This window comes from Cupressus sempervirens, chromosome 8 (genome assembly GCF_028749045.1).
Source record: "Cupressus sempervirens isolate cs-2001-9-10 chromosome 8, ASM2874904v1, whole genome shotgun sequence".
In the NCBI taxonomy this organism is placed as follows: Eukaryota; Viridiplantae; Streptophyta; class Pinopsida; order Cupressales; family Cupressaceae; genus Cupressus; species Cupressus sempervirens.
The window spans coordinates 249,918,771-249,945,426 of NC_143125.1; the positions used below are offsets into that span (position 1 = coordinate 249,918,771).

Genomic DNA, 26,656 nt, shown 5'->3' on the forward strand with positions numbered 1-26,656 from the left:
CTTGACAGTGGATCACGGAGCGTGATCCAAGACGTTGATGCAAAAAAATTACACAAAATCTAACCCAGATTCGCTTCAAGTAATCATATTCTTGTTTGATTACTGCATGATCTGATTGCGTATTTTAATATTTACATTCATATCATGATTCCTTGGATGATCTCCTCAAATGAAATCTTTTCCCCTTTGTATCTTCCAATAGGAGGGATAGTAAAACCATTTGACCATGTCTGCACCTTTGCAAGGGTCACAACCTTTCACAATTAGCACCCTCCAAAACAGTCATAACCTCCATCATTATGCCCTTTGAGAGTTACAACCTTCATAAATATCACTCTTTGAAAGAGTTCACAACCCTTCATATTGCTGTGCTTTGAAATAGACAACATTCCATAATTGGAAGAGTTACTACCCTTCAGCATTTCTGCTTGTTGAAGGAGCCGATTTCTTATTGTCTTACTCTTTCCTCTTTTTGTTTCCATTAGAGATTCACATTTTCCATTCTTCCTTCCTCCCTCCCTCCCCGTTTTAATGGAAATTCGCTTCTGCCTTGAATATCTCATGGTTGAGAGTCATGTTTGAGAGTCACAAATTTTCATCTCATGCCTTTTGACCATTCATTAAACGAACTAAGATTTTGTTGTGGTTATGTTTAATTTTATTCCATTATATTTTAGTTTTATTATTGCTGTTTGTTATTAAATCCTATTTCAAAAAAAGGATATTACAATCTGAAAATGGAAACCAGCATCTTTGTCATGCCCTGAACAATCAACTGCCTTTAGAAAATACGGGCCTTGTGCATGTAACCATGATATTGATGATTCAACAAAGTGTAGTGGCTGTCCACCCATTGATGACTGTACTGCATCCATTCTTTATCCAACATTCCATTATGTTCTCCATCAACACATTTATCTTGGAATGGTTGGTCCTTAATATTGTCTCCTTAGTGGCAAATACAATATTCCTCCCCTTTACTACCATTTACATCATATCCTTATAGTAATAAGATGAAGCTACATGAAATGGAATGTTGCTGGAAAAGAAGAGCTTGCTATTGGTATCCACTGTCATCCTTTAGCTACCCATTGAATAAATCAGCTATGGGATTATAAGCATCACTTGCCAATTTGCCTTGCCCCCAACCCTCGCCTGCATGGGCTCTTGAAGAAGAATCTCTCATCTCTCCTACTCTCATCTGCAAAATGTGACTAGAACTTTGTGGTTGGCTTTCATGAATTTTTGTCCTATGGGACAAAGTAGTGGGCACTGGTGTAGATGCACCATCATCGGGAACACTCCATAGCTTCTATATTTTGGCTTTGTATTCTAGCTTTACTGCTTTCCCCAAAAGAGAGTGCAGTTCCATACGTTTTCCTTGAATATGATGAAGGTGGACATAATGCTGCTAAAAATTCAATTGCACAAAAGTTGCACATTTCCAGTATTGGGAACACAAGTTGTACTTTACAATCAAAAGGACACCTAGCTTACTCTGCCAGTAATGTGAATGGGCATTCTACTCTTGCAGCTGTACTTGCCATTGAACTAGTTTGGGCGTCAGGTTCAACCTTATGGTCACCCCCCTTCAGCCTCAGATGCATCTTCATAGTTAGTTCTCTAACTGTGAAGTTTACCCTCATCCTCTTTCAATTGATGAGAACTCATTGTGACATTGCAGTAAACATTAAAAATTCAAATTTTGTAAGTTTAAAAGTTAAAACCCTAAAAGTTTCAGTGTAGTTTGGCAAATTTGAAATAAAATTTAAATTTCAATGTTGAATCTTGATGACAATATGAACAATGGAAACTATATGATGCAATGATTCTTTGAATATGCATTTGCAGCTATTTCTAAAAAATCTAGCCATTAGGGTTTGGCACTTGGGTCAAAATCTAAAAACAAAAAAGAAATTTTTAATTTTGAAACCTTTTTATATCATCCAAGGATGGGAAATGTGTGTCCTTGAGATGCTTGGGTTTCCTGATGGCATCCTGGTGGCAGGGGATGTACTCTCCTTGTTGGACACCCCTGTCCCTAAAGTGAGAAGGATTTCAGGAGGGGATGCATCCCCATGTTTTCAGTAGAATCAGTGAAGATAAATTATTCTGTTACCGTCATCATCTTTTTGGAAGTCTGCGAGGGAATTGATTTCCATTTTATATAGGTACCATTTAAATTCTCAGTTCTGCACTCTTTGGTTTTGTCTTGTGACCAATTTATGCTGGGTTCCAAAGTTGACCTCCTGTGTGGCCTGGGTTTAGTGCAGTTAATTTGGAAATGAGTTCAACTTGAATTGTCAGATGAAATGTATTGTGGCCTGTGTCTTGTGGTGCCTAAAACATATTCACATAGTATTAGATATCAAAGAATCTTAGAATTCCAATATTACTGACACTGTGTTTTTGGGTATAAGTTGTTCCATATGTATTTGGATGTGGAATCGGGCAGGATTTGATTTTCTGTGGTGAACAAACCATCTCAAACCCTTAATGCCAGATCTGAAACTTTAAACAACAGTAGTATAACAGATTCTGTGTGTGATTACATTTCTCACTATCATCAATCAGGCATATGTGGTTCCATGATAGCAGCAATAATGGTTATGAGATACAGCAATAATGGACACATGACTATATATAACTTAATATCATTAGTAAATTTATAGACTGTAACAACTAACACTAAGCTTACACCTACATGTATATCTTAATACTATAATTATAAATTTATCATAAATCCTTAATATTATAATATTATAATATATCTTAATGTTATATTGCATGCAACTTTATATGATATGGATTCAAAATAGGTAGGTAAGTAACACCTGACACAAACAGTAGTAATATGAAAGTTAGGAAGCCTTATATTAAATTATAAAATACACTTCAACGTTATAAACTGTTTTTTAATAATTATATTCATTATAATGATAAAAGCTTATATTTATCTTAATATAAATCTAATTTGATATTAACTTCAATTTATTTTACTCTTGAATTTTTTATTCTATAAATTTATCAAACTGTTTTTCTAATATAAATTAGTGTAAGTTTCATAATAAGTTAAAGTTAATAAATATTAAAAAGTACATTATTTAGATAAAATCTTTAAATCAGTTTACATTTATATATTTTACAAGTTTCTTGTACAGAAATGCACATCTACTGTATTTCTGCCTGTGCCCAATTGTGATTTGGTTTGATAAGTTAGAAAATTTTGATATTTTATAGAGCACATGCTTCAGAGTTAGAAAATTTGTGCTTATACATCAAACTGAAACTCTTTTATTGGCTTTGCAAGTTAATATGTGACCAGCATGTTAACAGTAGCTTAACTAATGTGACCTGCAAGGGAAGATTGTCTTGTTAATATAGCCCTGTAAAATTTGGTCCAGTTTTTTGAAACTGTCATGCCTGGGATATCTAATGTCAAAGGTATAACCAATTTTCAGAGATTAATTTCCATTCTCAATCCAAATTCAATATTGCCGTATGACACTCCATTCTTGTACACTTGAAGTTATTCTTAAGAAACATTGACTTCTAGGAGTTGAGCCCAATCAGCCTCTGACCTGTAAGGGAAGATTGTCTTGTTAATATAGCCCTGTAAAATTTGGTCCAGTTTTTTGAAACTGTCATGCCTGGAATATCTAATGTCAAAGGTGTAACCAATTTTCGGAGATTAATTTCCATTCTAAATCCAAAATCAATATTGCCGTATGACACTCCATTCTTGTACACTTGAAGTTATTCTTAAGAAACATTGACTTCTAGGAGTCAAACCCAATAAGCCTCTGTAAGCATCCCTTTTTTTCTATATTTGTAGAGTAATTTTGGTGATGGTGGTTGTGTTTGCAATCTTATTGGCATGTTTCACCTTCCTGCTATTTGTAAAGGAGTAATGCAAATAAAAAATCTCCAAAACTGCTGTCGACGCATTCATGATTTTTTGAATTTTCTAGTTCACATTCCTTTTTTAAGATCAATTTCATAAAAGATCTGATAGAATACACATTTTGTGTAGGAGGCATGAAAGTAAATCTTTTCTTCAGGGGAGAAAGGGTGCATCCAATGATGTATAGAGAAAGTCAATAAAAGTTTCACATTAATGTTTTCTTGTAGGTAATAGCTCAAAGTTTATCAGAGGAAGAGATTGCTGGTTTGAGAGAGATGTTCAAGACAATGGACACAGATAATAGTGGTTCGATCACTTTTGATGAGCTGAAGGCTGGGCTGAAAAGATATGGATCTAACATGAAAGAATCAGAGATTCGTGCTCTAATGGATGCGGTAAGACACAGTTTTATGTCCGATTCAATTACTTGTCTTATGTTGCGATGTTACAATAAAAATGAACCTTTCTAAAACTCTGTACATACACATAAATGCTCAACACCTATCCATATTTATTATTTGCACATATTTAGACATAATTTTTTTGTCTATTTCATTTTCTGTATGCATATACAGTGGACACATATTACATGTATCTGTGATGGTTGCATAAATATTTGAAGTAGAAATTTAAGAGAGTATATGGCATGTTGAAATAGTACCTAAGATTACCTGTACATATTACTGCTGTTCTGTCTTTGGTGCAATTTGATTGATAATGATGTCATTGTAAACTACTGATAAACCACTAATAAAATATAGTAAAGTTACATTAGAACAATGCTATGTTTTTAGAATAGTTAGAAAATAGGGTAAATCTTTATGTGTAACCAGATCTGAAGAGAAATCTGCAAGGTGGTGACACTTGTATAGCCTAATGAACTTCCAATAAGATTCAAAAGCATTACAAGGATTTAACAGTCTCAAAGCATCTATGTTGCAATTACTCATGGTTGAATCTTGAAAGTACTGACTAAATTTTTAGTCTCATATCGAGAGAATCTGCATTTTACAAATTATTTTGCAATAAGTTCTGTATAGCATCTAATGACTATTTATTAAAGGTAGATTGCATACTCGCCTGTTTTCTCTAAAAGGTATGAATGCTGTGACACTAGATTTGGAACAAAATTTGTGTTTGCTGGTTGTCCCCAATAATGCAATCTGATAAGTTTAATTGCAACTGGAAAAGGGGATGCAAAGAGAGAGAGTCTTAAAATCTTCAATAACTGGAAACATTATATAATCTTCATCTGGAAGGTTGAATATTTTCAAGATTCAACTACTAGCAACAGATGTATATGTGTATGCTCTAATAATTATTTTGAACTAGAATAAATTTCTTTTGAACTAAAATAATCACAGCACCAAATTAGCAAGGAAGGAAACCCCTTAATGACAATTCTCATCTTCAATTTTGAAAATTGTATCCCGGACGGCACATAAATTTGCTGAAGTATGATGTATGATTCAGACAGATTGGTATGAAATCTAGTGCTTTTATGTCATTAAGGTGAAATAGAACACATCAGATTACTTTATTTCATGGTAAGTTGATGCTGGGGGATTAAATTGACAATGCAGATCTAGTCACCACATTAATAGCTCTGTGAAACATTATGCTATTGTCAAATAAGGTTCAGTATGTATTGATGATCACCCTTTTTATACCCATAACAACTGATTCTAAGTTTTGACGAGGCTTTAATTTTCGATGTCTTGGGTATTTGATATAGCACCAAACCCTTGACAGACATCCACAAGGAAACATTGATAAACTGCTGAACATATTCAACATTCACTCTTTCTGTCAATAGCTGTGTTCTACAAAAGCTTTGACGTCGGAATTAGGTTGAAACTGACAATAATTATAGGTTTATTTTCTTCAAAAAATATAATTCACTAAGTTGCTGATTTGGGTTTGAGTATGCGGGTTTGCCAAGTTTTTCCACCTTGGGCTTGCGTTCTTCCATCTATATATATATTAACACACATTGATGTATGATAAATTTATATATACATCATACATGCTCAAACATATAATAATAAGTTAGAAGTGTGATACTTATATATCCTGAATTGCCAATAAATTTATAAATAAAATACCTCATACTTCATATTCATAATTTGCAAAAGTCGTAAAATGCATCTGCAAAAGGATTTTTAGGGTGTGAAATTGTTTTTAAGGTATACTGGACCCATATTTTGGTGCCCACCGCTGTGGGTGTACCCTGGGTTCAGCTTGGGTGTGGCCTAGGCATCCGGGCTCCGTGTGGGTCTGGTAGAGACAGTAGCACAGGGAAACCCAATGTCTGGGCTGCACCTGGGTCGAACCCAGCGAACCAAACAGGAACTGGAACCCAGCCTCAAACAGTGGGCCCCGGTAACTTAGGTAATTCACGCACTGGCTTATATCTTAAACCTTTTACAACTTATTTTAGTAGTTCCGAAAAACGAGTCACTGTGAATAGTTTTAGAAATTATAATTTATTGTATTGAGCAGTGTGCTTAACAGTCAATTTAGTGGTGATACTATTAAACAATTCAAATTCCTTTTCCAATGATAGTAGATATTGGCATTATGCATTTTTTGGGACAATTTCTAGTACATTCAACTTCAGAAATTCTTAATTTTTTCTATACAATTTATTGCCTCTTTCTCTAGCAGCCAGGGTCTTTTTGCTTTTTTTAATTACAGTGGTGAAGGTTGCCTTCACATTTTTAATCTTAAAAGTCATATAAGTTTATAACTCTTTCATGACCTTGATATTTTCTTTAACAGCTTCCACTATTTGTAAACTTAAATAACTATGTGGAGCAGCATATACCACAAGCTTTTTGACGAGTTTATTTCATTTGATCTGCTGCCTTTGTTACTGTTGTGAATATCAATTGAATGAAGTCACAGATGGAACATCCCAGTTATCATTAATGAGTATCCACATTCCATCAATTATATACATTCTATTTTTAGTTCTTAATACTACAGGATTGTGCCCTGCAGATGTGGTATTTATGATTTTATAGTCCCGTGTTTTACGTAGGAATTGAATGAATTCATGGATGGAATGTCCCAGTCATCATTAATGAGTATCACATTCCAACAAATATATATTTCTTTCTATTTAAATTCTTGATAGGAACAGGGCTGTGCCCTGCAGATGTGGCATTTTACGATTTTATAGTCTGTGATTTTTAATGATAATTTAAATCACATGCATAATTATCATTAGTACTAATTATATAGAAATAATTTTCCAGCAGGCATCCCAACAAGAAGGCTATTGGTATATCTCCATATGTTTTTAGGGAAGAAACAATATTGAGCAGGTTAGAAACATGGTTTAGAGGGCTTTGGTTTATCTCTGTGAGTTAAACAGGGTAATGGCATTGTTTTGATTGTTAATGGATTTATAGAATCTATATCCCTGGACAAACATCTTTCTGAACAGCTGTGAAATGATTGTAACACAGCTAGCTTCTATTATCATGTCCTGTAAGAAATTTTGCAATTCTCATCTCCATAGCCTGTTTCTGCTATCATGTGCATGGGAAACGTGAGAACGCAAAGATTAGATTAGTATAAATAAGTTTGATCTTCCAAATGATCCTATTTGTTAGTTGTGAGAGCTAACAAAAGGTAAATCCTACAGGCCATTTACATAGTAACTACAAATAGTTATTCAATCTAATTTGCTCAATGTTTTAAGGGGCTGTGAATGCTCCACTATCCTTATCTGGTAATGCATACTAAATATAGAGATAAGTTGGATCTATATAGTGCTCATTGAATCTGTTGCTACATTTTATTTTTGCATTTCAATTATTACTTAGTTTGATATGATAAGCTTAGCTTGGGCAGGCATCTTCTTAGGTTGGTAGTACTTCCATCCCTGTTTGAACCTTCTTAGTTTGGTGGAGATGTTGTAGACACGTGTGACTAGATCTCCCTGTTATACCATATTAGTTGGATATTTACATCTCTAGGTGGTGCATCCTATATATAACCACGTATTGTTCTCGTCTTGGACATATTTTTACACACGTTGATCATACATGGGTCTTGCTTGCTGCAATCTATTGAACTTCTGAGCTATTGTACTTGCCTTTAAGCCTCTTGATCTTGGGTGGTTTCCATAGCCAAATTTATAGGAGGAAGCATTGGTGGCTAAGTAATTACTAAATTTCTGAAGTGGGCAGCAAAATAAAATCTTCGTCAAGAACTTACAAGGATGGAACCTGTCATGCCCAAAATTACAACTATTTTTTTTAATTGAAAGATACGTTAATGTTATAATTTAGTCGAATGACTTGATGTTTAATTTGAATGGGTTTAAACTCAAATCAGGTTGTGGTTATTCTTGAATGGTACACTGTTATAAATGAATGTGTATAAGCTGCATTCTAAGGTTACGGGTTACGTCAAGGATTCAGACATTGCCGACTTTTTGAATTTTCAATTAGATAAGAAAATATCTAATCTATACTTTAACTTGGAGATGTTAAAGCTAGCTGATGGAATGAAGATTTTTCCACTCGAAATCTGGAATCAAGTTTTCCATGTTGGGTTGCTTGGTTGTCTATAATGTTTGCAATACTATGTTAAAATGATATTTGATTATGATCCTTTCATCTTCTATACCTTAACTAAGGCACTTTGTGAATGCAAGTGGTATTCAATTTGATTGCACACACACACACACACACACACACACACACACACACACACACACACTCCTTACATCTTACCCCTTCCTCGACCTTGATCGATATCATACATTACTAAATAGTTTTATTATTATTATTATTTATTTGGTTATAATTTAAGGTTATTTATTTGTTTACTTATCTAATTTAGGTTCAAAATTAGGTATCGAAAATTAATTCTTTATTCATTTATTTATCCATCAATAGTGTCAACCCCCAAATGCAAGGGTAAAACAATACATCTAATTAATTTGAATTAATATAGATACTTCACAAAAGACATAAATATTTAAGGCTAGCATTACTAATAACATTTTTATTTGTTGATGTAATTAAAGGAAAATTAATAACTTTCACTAATATAATGTATTCCTAACCATCCCATTAAGCAACATATTTTATTAATTTAATAAACCTTAATTGCACTTTTCTTTATTAATCTCAATAATGTCATATATCCAAATTTTATTCTATCTAACCATGGCTCAAATAACAAACAAGGCATCAATAAAAAAACATACTTAAAAAAACCAAATTACATTACCTTCCTATATTTCTATGCCCCACCCATCTAACTAATACTTTAATATAATATATCCTTCTTCCCCCCCCCCACAAATCGAATTCCCGAGGAAACCTAGGGTCACGTGCCCAGTACAACTACCTCCACTAAAGCTTATGACCAAGGATTTAATCATTTCCTTTATGCACTTTAAACAAGGGGGGGTTTGACACCTAAGATCTTATTGGTAAGGGGTTGACATGGAGCATTCTCCAATTTCACCCATTTCTTCCCCAACTTCCAAGCGCAGGTACTTACCTAGGCGAATTAAGCTTTGAAAGGGAGTTGTTTAATAAAACTTACAAAGTCACTTTTCCATTTTTATGGGTCCCTCCCCACTTTGGCGCGTAGGGAGTAGGGTGGTAGGTGGAAGGAGAGTGGGAAGGGGGTGGCGTACCTCCCATGGTGCCTCCCAAGCATTAAATGCCCCGATGAAGGTAAGGCCGACAGGTTGGGAACGTGGGGGGAGTTGTCCTTTCCCCCCCACAAAGTTTAAAATCTTTTTTTATTCTAATTTTGATGGGACTGCCCCCTTATTAATGAAGGGTGATTTAAAAATTATTATTTCTCACCTATAATATTTCAAATATTATTATATTATTCAAGGCCTATTATTTTATTGGCTTGTATTAGCAAGGATCTTATTTGATTTTGCTCATACATTTTCTAGAAAAGAATATGCATCTTCAGAGACTTATTTTGTGTAGCTTATTGCCTTATTTTCTTTACAATTTCTTCTATGGTTACTCGTAATTTGAGCTAACTTCATTTGAACTTTTATTATGGATTTCAAAGCTCATTCTGTATAGTGAAACCTATGATTGAAATATGAAAAATGCCTTAATACTATCAAATTAAATAGCAAGATACTTTTGCATGAGACACAATACAATCTTTTACTTGTAACTTCAAGAACTTGCATTATTCCAATTTTATTGTGAAGTACTCATCATGTCTACGAATTCATTATCATTTAGCAACAAATTTTACACTTGATATGATTCGAGATTAAACACAAATGCATCTAGATTATTTGTATGAGACTTGAGGAAATAAGAATAACAAAACGCTAATCCCCTATTCATCCTTCTAATGTCTACCATGACACTTAATTCTTTTCTTCAACATGTTCATATCCAAGAAAATGAAACTACAATTACAATTCAACAGAATTTTCTTTCAAAGTTCTTTCATTCCTTCCATACTACATTCTTGTCATACATGAACATAGGGTGGTGAAGACATTATTCTGAAATATACACATTAGAAATATCTTTTCTCACTACATAGATGACTCACAATTTCTCTATTGACAAATGAAATAGAACAAGACAACATTCTCACAACAGAATATAATCACATAACAAGTTGGATTTGCCCTCCATTCTGATACAAAAATAATAGTGTCCTCTTCTCCTATGAAATGGGAAGAATTACATGAGCTTCAAGCTTCCAACATCATCAAGTAAAAACTTGCAAAAGAGAGACAAAAATGGGGAACCATGGAGGCTCATCTCCCAACCTAGGCCTCAAGGAGGCCACCCACCGAGCTTGGGGAAACAAGGCACAAACGGTTGCACACCTTCACATTCACATACCATGCAAACTATAATAACACAGTTCAACACAACACGCTACAACCCATCCCAAGGGTTGCACATAGATTCTACCATAGAATCAAGATATAGGGTGAAGGTGGGCTCTCTCCATGAGGAGAATTTCAAATCCATGAATCACATATATTCACATATTCTAATGAGTAACATGCCCTTTCAAGGCTCAACAATGTCTTCTTTCTCATACACCTCCTTATACCTCCCAAGAATGCAAGGAATCATGAAGTCCATACTCCATTGAAACACATCAAATCCCCCCACACATGGGAGAGTTTTTCTCAACTACATGGGTGAGCCCAACTAACCTTTTCACCCAAGCATCTCTTCCCTCCCAAGGGTGAGTGATGCTTCACACCGATTTTACACAAACAATCAACATGAACAAAACAAGATTCAAGAAAGAAATCCTCATAAAACTTCTCACATTCAACACACATATCACAAGATTCTTCACAAAATCACATCTACTCCATAACAAATCTACAATGCAATGAAGAAACACCATATCAAATCTATAATGAAGTGAGGAGACACCATGGATCTTGGGTACAAAACCTTACTCCAAGCAATGGCAATGGAAGTTGTAGTAGAGCTCCTTATCCTCTTCCTCCAAACCCTAAATTTCTCTAAAGTTGGAGAGTGGGCAAGTGGGTTTCTAGTTTGGCCATGCCCCTATATATCACTCCCATTTTCGGATTCAATATAATATACCTTCTTTTTGGGGTCTCCTAGGTCTTCTATGTACTCTAGTGGTCACTATTAGCCCCCTAACTTAAAGTATTATCATGGGTAGGGTTTATTGTCATCACAGATTCACCTTAGAGCTACTTTTGGCCTTCACAGTGCTAGGTAAAGTCCAATTCCAAATTTCTTATGGGATAACTGTTGTTTCCCTTACTAAATCAAGGCAATTAAGTCTAATTCTCAATTAGGAAATTTAACATGAGATAGTTGGCTACATGATCCATCTTCAGAGAACATGTCATTTTCAAATAACGAGTACAAGTTTCAAGTGACACACAAAATTCACTATACATCACACATGACATGTTCTGAATCTACTCATGAAATACATACTACACACATACATCTCACGCTTACAAAATAAACACATCACAATGAGGTTTACGAATCTTCTAAAGATTCACCTTGGCAGTGTCATATTAACATGTGTTTATACCTTGTTTCCCTGTTATATTTCCATGGTTTCTTTCTTGCACATTAAACTCGAGCATCAATAATCCAATGAAAAGTCACATATAAAATACATATGAAAGTAAAGATACATGATAATTTCGTTATTTTACAATTAACATATAACACATTTCATAATTAACTTCCTATTCTCCATCATTTGCTTACACACATTTAATCATTAAACTTCAAAAATCTGCATATCACTGACTTCTTAGCAAGATAAATTTAAGCATTTGAATCACAACAAAATTCCATTTTCTATCATAATAATGAAGTATTGATTAAACATCCATTAATTCATCGACTATGCCAATTAAATCTTGATACAGACCATAATGAAAAGTCACAAGGTAAATATCATCGGGTAAGTAGCAAAATTCACTGTCCATCAAGTATCAAAATATATGTCAAGATATCCAGCCCTAAATAACAAAATGGAAATACAGTATCTATGCTATGATGGGTTGGGGCGAGGCCTCACAAAACCATGCATACTTCATTATATTCTTCCTTGGAGTTTCTCTTGTTAATCTGTGGCTCTGCCAGCTTTATGATTAATACTTCATTCAGTGAATATAAATGGAAAGATACAGCAGAATATGTATTTCAATAGCAATGGTCCACCTTTAAACTCCCAGAAATCCTGTCAAATAAACTCAGAGAGAAATATAAAATGAAAGAATAGTTGTCCAAATTCCAAAATTTAAGATAAATGAGTATTGAATTAGAAGGGCTGTTTCTTAATTATAATGGATGCGCTAACTTTGTTGTACACTAGAAAATAAATTAAATAGTAATTACATTGACATATTTTTTTTTTGTAAAGAACAATAACAATTTTTCTATAGTTAATTTCTTATAATTGTACCCCAAGGGCCCCAGCAATTTGCATATCAAGCAAGTAGTACCTAAACAAGACTTCTAGGGATGTCATAAGCTTTAGATCTAAAGTTAACAGAGGCCTATGACTCTTTCAGTATCCTAATTCAAGCTATTGTTCAACAAAGAGAATGTAGTAGGAAATAGGGAGATCAATGATGGGGCAAATCATGACATAATAGTTAAAAGCAGGTAATATAATTGAGAAGATCATGCAGAGGCATATGAAAAACGATACATGTTTAGGAGAATAAAGAAGGGGAGAATTAAGAGTTATGAAGGCAGGTATAAATTGATCACCCTTATTCATCTTCCATATTCAAAAGCTCCTTTACATCAACCTAATCTGTTTTCCCACTACGCCACAATTGGAACTTCCTGTCTAATTTGATTTGTTTGTCCTGTTTGTATGGCAGTTTGTCTTCCACATTGGCTTGTCTTAAGTGTTTAAACAATAGTTTTCCTTTCCATCATTGATGTATCTTGTGTTTTATAATGGAATTTCTTTAATCGATATTTTATATTTATCTTCCTTCATAATGGATCAACGTTGTCTTGAATTGTTTTGAACATGCAGAATATAGATCCTCATTGGATTGTAATGTTTTGTTCAGTAACTGTAACAATTGGTGATTTTAAGTGGCATGTCTTGAACTCATGTACACACTTAAGCCCCAGGGTTTTGATTGTTCAAGTTCAGCAAGGATTTAATCCGGACAAGTTTGTCAACCAATAAAAAATGAAAAAACATCATGATTAAGTTCAGTGAGTATAAATCTGTGCTCATTGTTTTAATCCTCAAAATACTAATTAAATATCTGTGACTGTCAAAACATGAAAATCTCACAACTTCAATTTTAAATCAGCAAGATAAAATATAATATAGTTAAAAAGCTAATAAGGATAGAATTTAATAAAACTGTATTAGTAATTTTAAATTAGTAACAAAATATTAATTAAAAAATAAATAAATATTAGAAGTCTGAAGCATAAAGTTAATAAATTCGGAAACCTTATAAAAAATAAAAACCAATCAAGATAACACAAAATAGAACTTAATAAAGCATTTGGAATGTTAAAAATAAAAAAGGTAAAACCAATAACAAATAAATAAACAAGGTTGTATGGTTACGAGTACCCATACCCTTGGTACTCGTACCCACGTGCCCAAGTACCAGGTACACATATCCTAAGTATCGGGTACTCAGTGGAGAGCATCATAGCAAAGGATCTTGATTAAGATTTCTGATTTTTTTTGTGGTTTTTTGTTTGCATATCAGCTTGTTGTTTATCAATCTTAATTCAATATCTAATCAGTTTGAAACTTTGATACAATATTGATTAACAATAAAATTGATCACTGTTCAAGTCAGAGGTTTATGATTTGCAATATGTCATAGTCATATGATTTATGATCTTCTTGTTCATGTTTAAAGTCTGCCTTCACTGTAATGCATCTAAACATTTATTATATATTATTATTACAAACATATAGCAAATCTGAAACTGAAAACAATGCATTACATTTGCAAACTTCATCACTGTTGTTGTTTTGAAAAACCATTGTCATGACTCGTAATTTCAGATTTTCTATAAATATAAAAGTATAATTAAAAATAAAGTTTAACATACCCAAGTAACCCTGTCCCCTATTATGAAAAATAGCCGCACTGGTACCCCAAGTACCCCCATCCCCATGCAACCTTGTAAATAAATAGAAATAAAATTAAGATAATAACATGAGTAAGTGATACAATAAAAGTAATTTGAAAAACAAAATATGAATGCGCAATTGTCAAACTACACAGTAAATTAAAACATAATTTAATACAAATTATAAAACTGAATTGTACTATTTATTAATAATAAAATATTAAATCTAATAAAAGTTAAAAATAAAGTGTAAATGAAAGAGGTTGTAGGAAATTTTTTTTGAAGGTTAATGATTGTATTTGGTAGCAAATGGAAAAAGATAGTGGCAGAGCACAACACAGCTCATTAGCTTCAAGCATAGTTGCCAATTCTGTGATTGCTCACGAACCAATTCAGTAGGAGAGTCACTCACCCAATGATTTGCTGACACGTTTTTGTAAAACTTGTGGCAATCTTTGCCAAAAAAACTTGCGAGCAAATGCAAAAACTTGATTTTTTAAAGAAAAATGAGTATGAATTCATATAATTTAATAAAAAATTGCATGATTTTCATTGGTGATGATCTTCACTCTCTCTCGTTTGCTCCATTATATTTTTCTGACATCTAACACTTGTACAGCTTATCATTGCTGCCTCAAAAACCCATAACTATGATGGAAATTAGTAATATGCTAAACAAATTAGTAACATGTTTTTTTGGAAAAATAGTTTCAAAACTTTATGTTTTTAAAAATGTTTAATGAATTTGCTTAGTTATTGCCAATTTTTTCCTGAGTTTTTAATTACTTTTGGGCCAGCCGAATCATTGCCGAGTCTGAGTTTTCTATGGCTTCAAGCACAAAGCAATGGCTGAATGACAAATTTGCACTTTCACCAACAACTTTGAACACACAGAAAACACCATCAAAATGTAGCAGCAACATAAACAGAAGACATTAATAAGAAGTTAGAATAATATGGAAAATCTTCAAAATAGGGGTAACTGTATAAAAAACCTTTACTAAATTTTCATAGAAAACTCCATGGCTATGATAAATATTTGAAGGCAAAGCAATTGAGGCCATGGGCTTAAAAACAAAAATGAAAACCCCTAAGACATGATCTTCTATAATTTTCTGTAAATAACCTAAAGCCTTAGCAAGTATTGAAGATTTTTAGGGTTTTCAAGTGAAATCAGACAATAAATTATTTCTAGGGCAATTTTGGACAAATTTCTTACCCTTCAATTAGATTTCAAGCTAGCTGAATGATAATATTTGGCAAACTCTGTGATACCACACATGTAAAAGGATTCATGTCAACTCTTAAATTATACACGTATGAAGCAGTCTGAAATTAGATGCAAGTTAAAATTTTGTCTACAGTTGCTCTCTATTTAGTAATCAAAATTCCATCTACAGCAAAGTTGTATGTAATAAATCTTTTTACAAAAATGTGCTTATAAATTTGAATACTATATGTAATAAACTGGCAGTAAATATTTTGAAAACCTTGGATATGATACAAGTGGAGTAGAGGATATGTGCATTTATATGTGTGCAAAACATCCTTAAAATTTAGAATCTACTGGTTTGCTTCCTGCATTGCTTGGATCTGGGTCCAGTTCATGCGCATTGCGGATACTGTGCCAATTTGGACAGAGACTGTGCAAGTTACATGAATGAGACTGGATTCATCCTGTATGCAACCCATGACAAACCTAGAAGAATCCATCTTTAACCAAGTTGAACCCACCCAGAAAAATGTGTTCTTAGTTTTGTTTCCAGCAGGCAATTCACTTTTCCCAGTCTTCAGTTGTGAGCAATTTCCATTTCAATCAGGTGGATGTCCAGCTCAGTTTCATGGACCTTGTTCACTTTCTTGCAGTGAAATTTGGTCATGAAACTTTGTAAAACCTTTGGTACTCAGTTTCTGCGTGAACTGCATGAAGGGGATGAGACAACTCTACCCCAATAACTGCATCATAACATGTACCATTGTGAAGCAGTATACTCCTCTGCTTTCTTTGTTCTTTTTCCTTACTTTACACTACCGAGCCTGTTTGGTTGGCTATTCTTGCCTAAAGAGCAAACCTTGTCCTCAACACCATTAAAATGAGTCCGTTATTTCTCTTGTCCCAAACAATCATATTTTTAAGGAATCCTTTTTGAGCATGTCCACTAAGGGGAGCCCAAAATAACCAAACGTTTTCATGTTTTAGCGAATTGTTAGGATTATTTTTATATTGAACAGTGCATATCCATCATGATGTTTTAGTTTTGACATATTGACATTGTAGTAGTAACTGTATTTTTAATTTCTATGGAACATTTGTTTATTAATGATTCTGAGGTATTCTGAACTTCTTTCCTGTTTTTAGGCTGCAACTATTTGTATTGATATTTATACTTTTTGTACAGATGAACCCAAAACAAACCAAACACCCAGAACTAATTTTCCTAATCTTTTTACCAGACATCCTCACCTGAATCCAAAACTGCCAACTTAGAAATATAGAATATAAGTAGCATTAATCGAATTTAGTATAAATAAGATGAGATAATTTCCTTTCATACCAAGATATCAGAAAAAAGAAACAGAATACAACACTGTAACTGAAAAATACAATTTATATACACATGAATTGGATTTTAAAACCCTCCCAAATGTCGTGCTCTCCCTTACTTTTGTTCTCTTTTATTTGGTTAGTCTAGGCTAAATCTGCTACTTATTTTGTTTGACATCTCTTGCTCTCTCATCCTGATGATGGATCACGTAGTGTGATTCGAAACGTTGATGGTAAAAATTGTCACACAATCTAATCCAGAAACTGATTCACAAAGCTAAAGGTCATACAACTATGTGCTTAAAGATGACATATGCATGAAACTGAAATAAGAGGCATTTTACCTTTTTTGTTTTTGTTTTTATAATGAACATACACTTGTCTTGAGATTTTTCTCCTTATATTTTTTTCATGGTATATGGGACATATTTTTTTAGAATAGGGGAATTGGACAGCACCCCTTACAAACTGCAGTGTGGGGTGTAAACTTTTTAATGTGATCAGTAACACTGATGGGAAACACCCGCGGTTCCATGTGGGCTGGGGAAAGATCAGACCTCGAGTCCTGATGCCTACTTCGATGCCAATTGAGCCAGGCCCAAAGCCCATAGGGCAAAGATCCTATTGTGGCCATGTTTAATATGTTTTCCAGTGTTTATTCAGATAAATCTAAGTTATTGGTTGCACATGTCTCACAAACTTCAAATCAAATATGTGACAGGAGTGATGAAGACCTTTATCTTAGTGCTTCACACGAAAATGATTTGTAATTGTCAAATTTAGTCACAATGCCCCTGTTGTGCTAGAACACGTGAAAAATATATTGTTTTCCAAATGATGAACTAATGACTGCATCAAATAATGACAGATATATATGAATTGCTTTCTAAAATGATGAAGTAGAGATTGTTTTGAAACAGACAAATATGTCTTGTTCTGTTCAATAATTAACTGTAAACTATCAAGCAATAATCAGGAAGTCTACTTGTGAAATAGTTGAAATCCATGTTATATAGAATAGAAAGCCTGCCTTACATCCAAGTCCTGTCTATATAAATAGGATCAGTAAAATGCTAAATAAAAACCAGACTATAACAACATGCTTTATAATGTGTGAATTGGTCAAATCAACTGTCAGAAGAGTGCTATTCTTGTAATTACCTGTGATTTGAGACACTTGTGGTTTAATAGTGAATTGTGCTAAGTTTTATTTTCCTTTTTAGCTAGTGGTGTGCTTTACTGAGCAATTTTACTGCTATGTCAGGCTGATGTAGACAATAGTGGTACAATTGATTATGGAGAGTTCATTGCTGCAACTTTTCATTTGAATAAACTGGAGCGTGAAGAGACTTTATTTACTGCCTTTTCATACTTTGATAAAGATGCAAGTGGTTATATCACAGTAGATGAACTCCAGCAAGCATGTTTAGACAACAATATGAGTGATGTTCCTATTGATGAGATCATTCGCGAAGTGGACCAAGACAATGTAAGTACTCTTTTTTGTACTTTTGACCTTTTGCAATCGTAGAAACATCTACTGGAAAAAGTGCAGGCAATATTACATTGTAACATAAAATATCCTAGGATAGGGGACTATCTGCTTCTGTTAAATCTTACCAAGAAATGTAATTTTATAGTTTTTGACATTAATGTTCCTTGGCATTTTCAAACATCTTCACAATTGATTAAAGAAATTTATTGCGCCACCCTAGAATCGTTTTCAAATTGCATTCTCAATGATTACAGATCTACTTTCCAAGGCAATTTTCAGTTGCCCACTATAGATTGTAAGTTCAATTTATATGGTGCAACATGCATTAGTTTGGTCATAAATTATCTTTTTGTTTTGCATTGAGAAACTTGAGATCAATTACAAATATTACCTCAGAGTCAATTAAATTTGAATTTCACATTTTTCTGCGTAGTAATTGGCACTTCTGCTAAAGTTGTTAACGTAAAATATACTCAGCTTGCCATTTACCGTTAGTGTGATATTGCTATCTAAAGCAATGCTCCTGTATAATGTCTCATACATTCTGTGTCTCAAACTTGCTGTTGCTGAAAGAAAATTTATTTTAAATTATTTTCCTTTACATCAAAAGGTGTGTATTTATTATTTTGAATGCGCTTTAGTTGCAATGTCTGCTGTATGTTGACAGAAATAGCCTGCTCACTCTAGGGTATTGCATAAATAAACACATCTAATGAGAGATTTTTTAAAGCACATAGAATAAATGTAAATCACATCAAATTGAGAAGTTATGTAATTGTCCGATCATTTAATCCATTATAGGAAGGCGGGGTGCTTTCATCAGATTTATTTCACTCGGTTTACTACTTTGGCAAGCCTACAAAGCAGTTGGATATGATTGTGTAATGCTTTTTAACAAATCCACCATTCATAAGAATCAGCAATCACCACTGCTGCAAGCCTGCAAATTGCATGAATGTTACCGAAAGCGATAAGAGGGTACTATTGAATTGAGAAAGATGTAAAGACAGTTGAGTCTAAATTTATACGTCTTTTGTAACTGGATCAGTGGGAAAACTCTGCATTGCTTTCTATGAGTTTTTATGGAATCAGATCTGTATGTGATTTGACCACTGAAACAGGCAGGGCTTAATTTTTTCATTGTTCAGATTTATATAGAGCCATCAAAGGGGGCATATCCAGGCGATTCTAGGGTTAACATGATGTTTCCAGATCCATAATAATAGCATATGAACTGCCCAAAACCCTAAAATCTGTCGTACAATGCACTCTGTCTATAAGAACATGCAGCATGATAAGATAATTTTTTTAATGTCCAACAAGAGACCTCCATGGGTCAAGGGGACTGCCAAGTACAACAAAAAAGCTTAGTTACCGGATTCGTGCCCTAGAGGCCGGATCCGGATTCGGGTCCGATCTGGATCCAGATTCGTGCCTGGATTCGTGCAGATCCGGGCAGGATCCTTGTTTTACACAGTGGATTCGTCCGGATTCATGGCCCACGAATCCTGATGAATCCACTGTGTAAAACAAGGATCCTGCCCGGATCTTCATGAATCCAGGCACAAATCCTCAAGGATCCAGCATGAATCCTCAAGGATCGACAGGTTTAAGTGAGTCTAAATTATTTAATATGACTTTTTTAAATATATTTTTTTGCTTTCTAGTGCTAAAATGACCTTTTTATGCATTATATATACTAATAAATGAGAGAAACAAATAAATAAATATATATCTGTTACTAGTTGGGGCTTGGGCAAGATCAGTAATATATATATATATATATATATATATATATATTTATATATATTCACGAATCCTCCACGAATCCTAATCGGGGAAAAAAAAATCACGAATCCACGGATCCGATTCACGTGCCTGAATCGGATTCATATCCCGAATCGGTAACTAAACAAAAAAGCGGCCACTCTACATCAGGGACACGAAATGGTGCCCAAAAGAGAACAACAACCGAAACGAAAGCAAGAAAAGAAACAAGAGCAGAGGAGAGAAAGAACCCTCCACACCCACTTAAGGGTTCTGAACAGCAGTGAAAAACCCCCAAACTCTGGGCTATCTCTGGGTGTCCTGGGAGAGGAAAACTGCCACAAAAGGGACCCCCTCCTGGGTCTTACAGACCTGGAAAAATGTGCGATAGTGGGCAACTGCTTGGTACCTTGCGCCAAATGAGTCCATGTGAAGAATGAAGTGATCAGCTGACAAGCCGTTGAAGGCCAATAGTGGAGGAGTGTGATCCTGAAAATACAGGGCAAGGCACGGTGCAAGGTACCAAGCAGTTGCCCACTATCGAACATTTTTCCTGGTCTGTAAGACCCAGGAGGGGGTCCCTTTTGTGGCAGTCTTCCTCTCCCAGGACACCCAGAGATAGCCCAGAGTTCGGGGATTTTTCACTGCTGTTCAGAACCCTTAAGTGGGTGTGGAGGGTTCTTTCTCTCCTCTGCTCTTGTTTCTTTTCGTGCTTTCGTTTTGGTTGTTCTCTTTTGGGCACCATTTGGTGTCCTTGATTAGCGACTGTGCATTCCTGAGGAAGCAATATGAATAATGCCTTCCTCTATCTCATAGTATAGAGAATAGTGAGAAACAAAGTGTTCTGACTCCACTACCCCCAAGCTGCAAAGCTGTCAAATCCCGTTCTCTGTCCAAAAGGTGATCCATTTCACAGCGGAGCCTGGGCAAGCCCACCCTAAAGGAGCCGTGGGAGATTTTGAGAGAGTGTGACCAGTGGAGTTAAAGGTAGGAAGAATGTACAATGAGTCTTTGCTTCAACTCCAGAAAGTGCTCTGCATGGAAGGTCATTTTCCACATAGAAGCTCATTTTGTGGTGAAGACCCCTGCGGGGGTTAACAAATATACTATGCATGAACTGTCTTTAAATGTAAAGAGAAAACAGGCATTTCGTGTGTTTAATGACTTGCAGCAAGTGTAAATAGGGAATGCCTTGCAGCACAGTCAAAGATTTAGTAGTCAGTGACAAAATAAGCAGTAAGCCAACAAATGTGAAGCTTGAACCGTTAACTAACTTGAACTTAGGCTTATAAATTATAAATTCTGAGGATCTAGTATATAATATGCAAACTGCCAACGTGAAGCTTAATAGTTAATAGTAATAATATATTATTAAGCATAATGTAAATTTCTGTACTGTATTTAAATTTTTAATACTAATACAAATTTATATACATTTTTATGAAAGTGTGAATTTTTAATTTCATTGTGTTATATAGTTTTTGTGACTTATTAATATATTATTATTTTTTTAATGTGGAAACTTGGGGTTATATCCAGGTATGAGCCCAGAGAGACCACTAATGAAGGATCTCTACCCACTTTAACTGTTGAGGCTACATCGGGGGCGGGGTGGGGGGGGGGGGGGGGGGGGGGGGCGCAGAAGGCGGGAGGGGGGTGCTCGGTCCTTGTTTAACCAAACATTTCACTCGTTCAAACCCATCAGCTCCAGCCCAGTGAAGGCTCCAAAACCTGTGATCACATCAGTCCAGCAAAGGCACAAGGTCTATAAGCTCAATGGCCCAGCAGGTGTTTGAACTTGGGTGGCTGTTCCAACAATGAAATGACTTTGTTATGGCACTATGCCTAAAATGGCAGTTTTTGTGATCTATTATATCAATATAAATTAATCATAGTCTTTTAAACATATATTAATATAAATTTTATGATAAATATTTAATCAAGAAACTTTACTATAAGAACAGTATGTAATTGAGCTAAAACCAGTTTATTTTTATGATCTGTATCTTTTTGAATGGGTGTACTGAGAATCTACCCAGCTTCCAATTTACTTTTGCTATACCTGCATACCTTATGCATGTACCTACACCTGATTCCAAATAGGTAACCTATTATTGAAATCTATAATGGGTACATATACAATAGGCAATCCTAGTTGGTTAATCTATTTATGATTTGTATGGGTGTCATTTCTCTATCATTCCAGGTTGCAAGATACTTGGTACACAACCCCCCTCCCTTGGTTCTTGAATAATATGGATACTGCATCTGAATCTGTATCGGTATCTATGTCCATGCAATTTTTCTATCATTGCTCTACCTTATTAATATTTCTAATACTCATCTCTCAAAGCGAATAGCTCAACAAATCTTGGTGATGATGCTCAAGAACTCCAGTAGCATCTCTTGGAAGACTACTGTCATTCACTGCTGCTCTAGTGCCCCCACAGAGCCGCTTTTCCCAGCTTTGTAGGAATCATCTTTCAAGCCAAATCAGTGAAGTGCAATAATAGTCTACCTTATTGGTAGTTCTCATCTCTCAAAGTCCATAGCTCATCTGTGATGATGATCAAGAACACCCTTCATTTGCATCTCTGGGAAGATTTTTCCTTCCACTCATAGCTGCTCTAGTGCCTCGAGAGAGTGTGTTGTCCCAGCTTTGTAGGAATTCCTGAGTGAAAGCAGTGATGATAGTAATAGTAGTTGTGATGAGCTGCCAATCATCTGATTCTCCAAATATAAGGGATCTCAGATAAAAAATGAGATAAACATATCATTATTTTATTATATGACGAGTAATTGATTCATATTATAGCTTGTGTTTTACCTTCTTTCCCGTTTTAATTCTAATCTTTTATGCACGGGCTATAGGCAAGTATAATGCTTTTCAGTTTTTCTGTCATGCCAGAAGCATTCCGGTTGTATAGCATATCATGCATATGTTACAAGCTAGGGTTGTTGTTGCACCAAAAGTTTGACCTTTCAATGCCCGATAGAACCACTAGACTAGAGCATTGGCGGTTAAGCCATGTCACGAACCCCAAAGGGAAATGTTGGCTGTTAATCCAACAATCCCCCCCTCAACGTTACCCGAGGAGATTTGCACCTTTGACCAAGCTCTGATACCACTTGTTACAAGCTAGGGTTGCCATTGCACCAAAAGATTGACCTTTCAGTGCCCATACAACCACTAGACTTATAGAACATGGGAGACGATTAAGCCATGTGACGAATCCTGAAGGGAAATATTGGCTGTTTGTCCAACAGCATATGTCATAAAGGTAAAGGATGACTGACATGCAATTAACTTGGTGTAGGATTAAAATTGAAAAATATAATTGGTTTCCAGATTAAATGAGCATTTGAACTTTCTTCTCGATAAAAGGAAAAGTAACATTTTTATTGGCAAGTAAAATATACAATAGCATTGTGCAGCAATATAAATGAAGGGGAATGCAAATTTATTTTTTGGTTACCAAAAAATACATAGTGTAGTATGGTATTTTAAGTGGAGGGGAAATTAACATTTTTTAAAGAAACTTAGAGAGTATATAGCATAATGTTATAAAAAACTAAGTGTACATTGCTTGCATTGGTTTCCTTTCCAAATTCACATCTGGTGGAAATTTGCATTGAATGTTTGGTTTGCAAAAAAATGCAAATATGCTAAGAATTGTGCTTGATAGCAGAAAGGTGAGGAAATGTGTGGTCCTAATCAGGTACAGTATACTAATATATATGGTATTAGTTCATGGTGTATATGCTACTGTTAGCAATCTTTGACCGCGTGGACTCACATTGGATCCCTGTTTGGTTTTAAGACTGTTTATGCTTTTTGAGCCAATAGGGTTTAACTGGTAGTGGTATTTCAAGGATCTAAGGGACTAGAAGGCAGTTAGACCTCTCAATCTCTTACCATATTTCAAATAAATCAGTCACTATCATTCTACCTATTGCATATGAACTAGGGCGTAAGCTCTAATTTCCCACCATAGAACTTAGAGCACTATTGCCTACTAGTTTTAGAGCTAATATTAAATGCCACATGTTAGGAAATCAAACATTGTTTTGTATGCTTAGAGTCAAATTGGTGATGAATTGTTCTCTTGAAAGGAGAATCGTCTAAGAGTGTTCAAACTTGTGTTTTTGCTGCGCACTGTAGCAGGGAAGGTGGTAGGGCATAACTGGGTGGTCCATTAGGTAAGCAGCATTTGTTAGGTAATTAATACTGAACTGCTATAATCTTATTGCATCAGCTGGAAAAAACTGTGTGATCCACTTTTCTGTAGTGACAGAAACACTACTACCAATGATTCAAGTAGATGCCAAAATGATCAATTTCAGAAACTAGGTAAATAGTCTTGACAGAGCTGTTAGTAAGATCATCTGAGCTATTACGAAGAATTTGTATTGGTTACTTTGAAGCCATTTTGCTGTTCTTTCAGAAAATCCATTTTTGACTGGATGCTTTTTGGAGTGTGTTGGATTTTGTGTAAGAATATTTAGTGTTCTCTTTTTTCTTTGTTATTGCTTTGTGCTATACCTTTCTGCTGCTATATTAAATGGTCGGAGTGTTCCTCTCTGTTTGGGGAGGAGATCGACCATGAAAGATTTGTTATGCTTCTCTCAGGTGTGTGTGTGTATACTTGGCTTGTCAAATTTTGATTTCAAAGTGAAATTTGTGTTACAAGAATAATTACTGTAATTGGTTGCTAGGGTTATAACTGAATCATAATGAATTCAATATGATCTTTGATTACTACTAGTTCTGTCTATATTGTATAACAATTACACAACCTTCATCCTAGCAAACCACACGAGAAGGCATCTATTTCTAAGTGAACCAGAGACTATTAACCCAACAACCACTTTTTTTGTAAATGAGGAAGTTATGTTTTATGGCGTTAATTTTAATAAATTGCTTAAGCCTGATTTAATGATCTGTTCCTATGGAGTTTTGGGACAGTTATACTCACACCACCATGTTTTCTTTCAGGATGGCCGCATAGATTATAATGAATTTGTTGCTATGATGCGAAAGGGCAATGGAGGTATTGGTAGGAGAACAATGAGAAATAGCTTGAATGTTAGTATGAAGGATGCTTTTCCAGTTGGTTAGCTCATATCTGCTTATCAATTTTTGGTGTTCAGCCCACTATGGAAGGTGTAACTGCACATTTGTCTGTTCTCTGTCTAAACTACTTTCAAGCATGGTGCAAAATTAAGGTTGTATTAGATGGCTCACTTTACATGGTGTACATGTGTAGATTGTATTCTTATTAAGTGCTACTTGAACATGGCTATGAGAAGGATTTGTTTTACAAGCTTTCAGCTGTTGCCCTATTCTCATGAATGCCGAGGGAATTTTTTATGATGCATTTTGACATGCCTGCTTAATTTGGCAGATTTCAAAAGTAAAACTGGAACATACTATCAACAAATGTTTGGCTGACAAAATATTTACATTTGGCCTTAATATCACTTTGTAAGCTCGAATGACTGATTAACATTAATGGAACTGTAATCTCAATCTTGCATAGGAATGCATGTTCTGGTCTTAAATATAACTTCGTAAGCTTGAATGTTTGCTTAACATTAACAGTTGTGTATCCTACATCTTGTATACAAATGCATGTGGCATACTTGTGGTATAGCGATCTGGGGAGGGTGCCAAATGCAGATCAGTGAATGGATTTGTTTACAATCTCTCAGCTGTTGTTGACCTATCTCATGAATGCCCAGTGAATTTTTTAACGATAAATTTCTACACTTGTTTAATCATACTATCAACTAATGATTATTGATTGATTGACTGCATCTTAACATTCAGTCTTAATATCACTCAGTAAGCTTGAATGTCTTTGAGCCTACTTGTGGTATAGCTATCTGGGCAGGATACAAAATGCAGATCAAAACCTTTTGTAGAAAATGAAAATTCTATGCCCACCAGGCCAACTTATGAGGGCGGAATTGAGAACAAGAGGAATATTTATGATTATTAGAGAGTGCCCAGGGTGATAAAGCTTTGGGAGGTCTATGGGAAAGAATCAAGAATCGGGGTGAACACCAACACCTTTATGGAGAATCAAAGGCAAGAGGCTGAAAGCATTGTTGTTGATCACCATATTTTGATATTTAATAACCTTTCCAACTTGTGCTTGAACATGGGTTTTATATTCTTCTTGTGCACATGACCTCTTAAATTATACTTGATATAATCAGATCCCTTTATACTAGTTACTAAAGGAATACAAAAAAATGTTGCATGTCATGTAATTTCAGGTAGGAATTCGCTGTGGGCAGTTTATGAATCAGACAGTGGATGGGCCAGA

The 26,656-nt window shown here is 34.8% G+C and overlaps 1 protein-coding gene across 3 annotated transcripts in view; it reads left to right on the plus strand.

Moving 5' to 3' along the window:
• The window catches only part of LOC149542419 (calcium-dependent protein kinase 26-like), a 36,482-nt gene extending 10,615 nt beyond the window's left edge, over window positions 1-25,867 (plus strand). For all 3 annotated transcript variants that reach the window (XM_089797356.1, XM_089797357.1, XM_089797358.1), the window contains 3 exons: window positions 4,132-4,299; window positions 18,327-18,551; window positions 25,321-25,867. In XM_089797356.1, the coding sequence (XP_089653482.1) occupies window positions 4,132-4,299; window positions 18,327-18,551; window positions 25,321-25,443 (516 nt within the window). In that variant the 3' untranslated portion in view covers window positions 25,444-25,867. The remainder of the gene's footprint in view (window positions 1-4,131; window positions 4,300-18,326; window positions 18,552-25,320) is intronic.
• The last annotated feature ends 789 nt before the right edge of the window (window positions 25,868-26,656 follow it).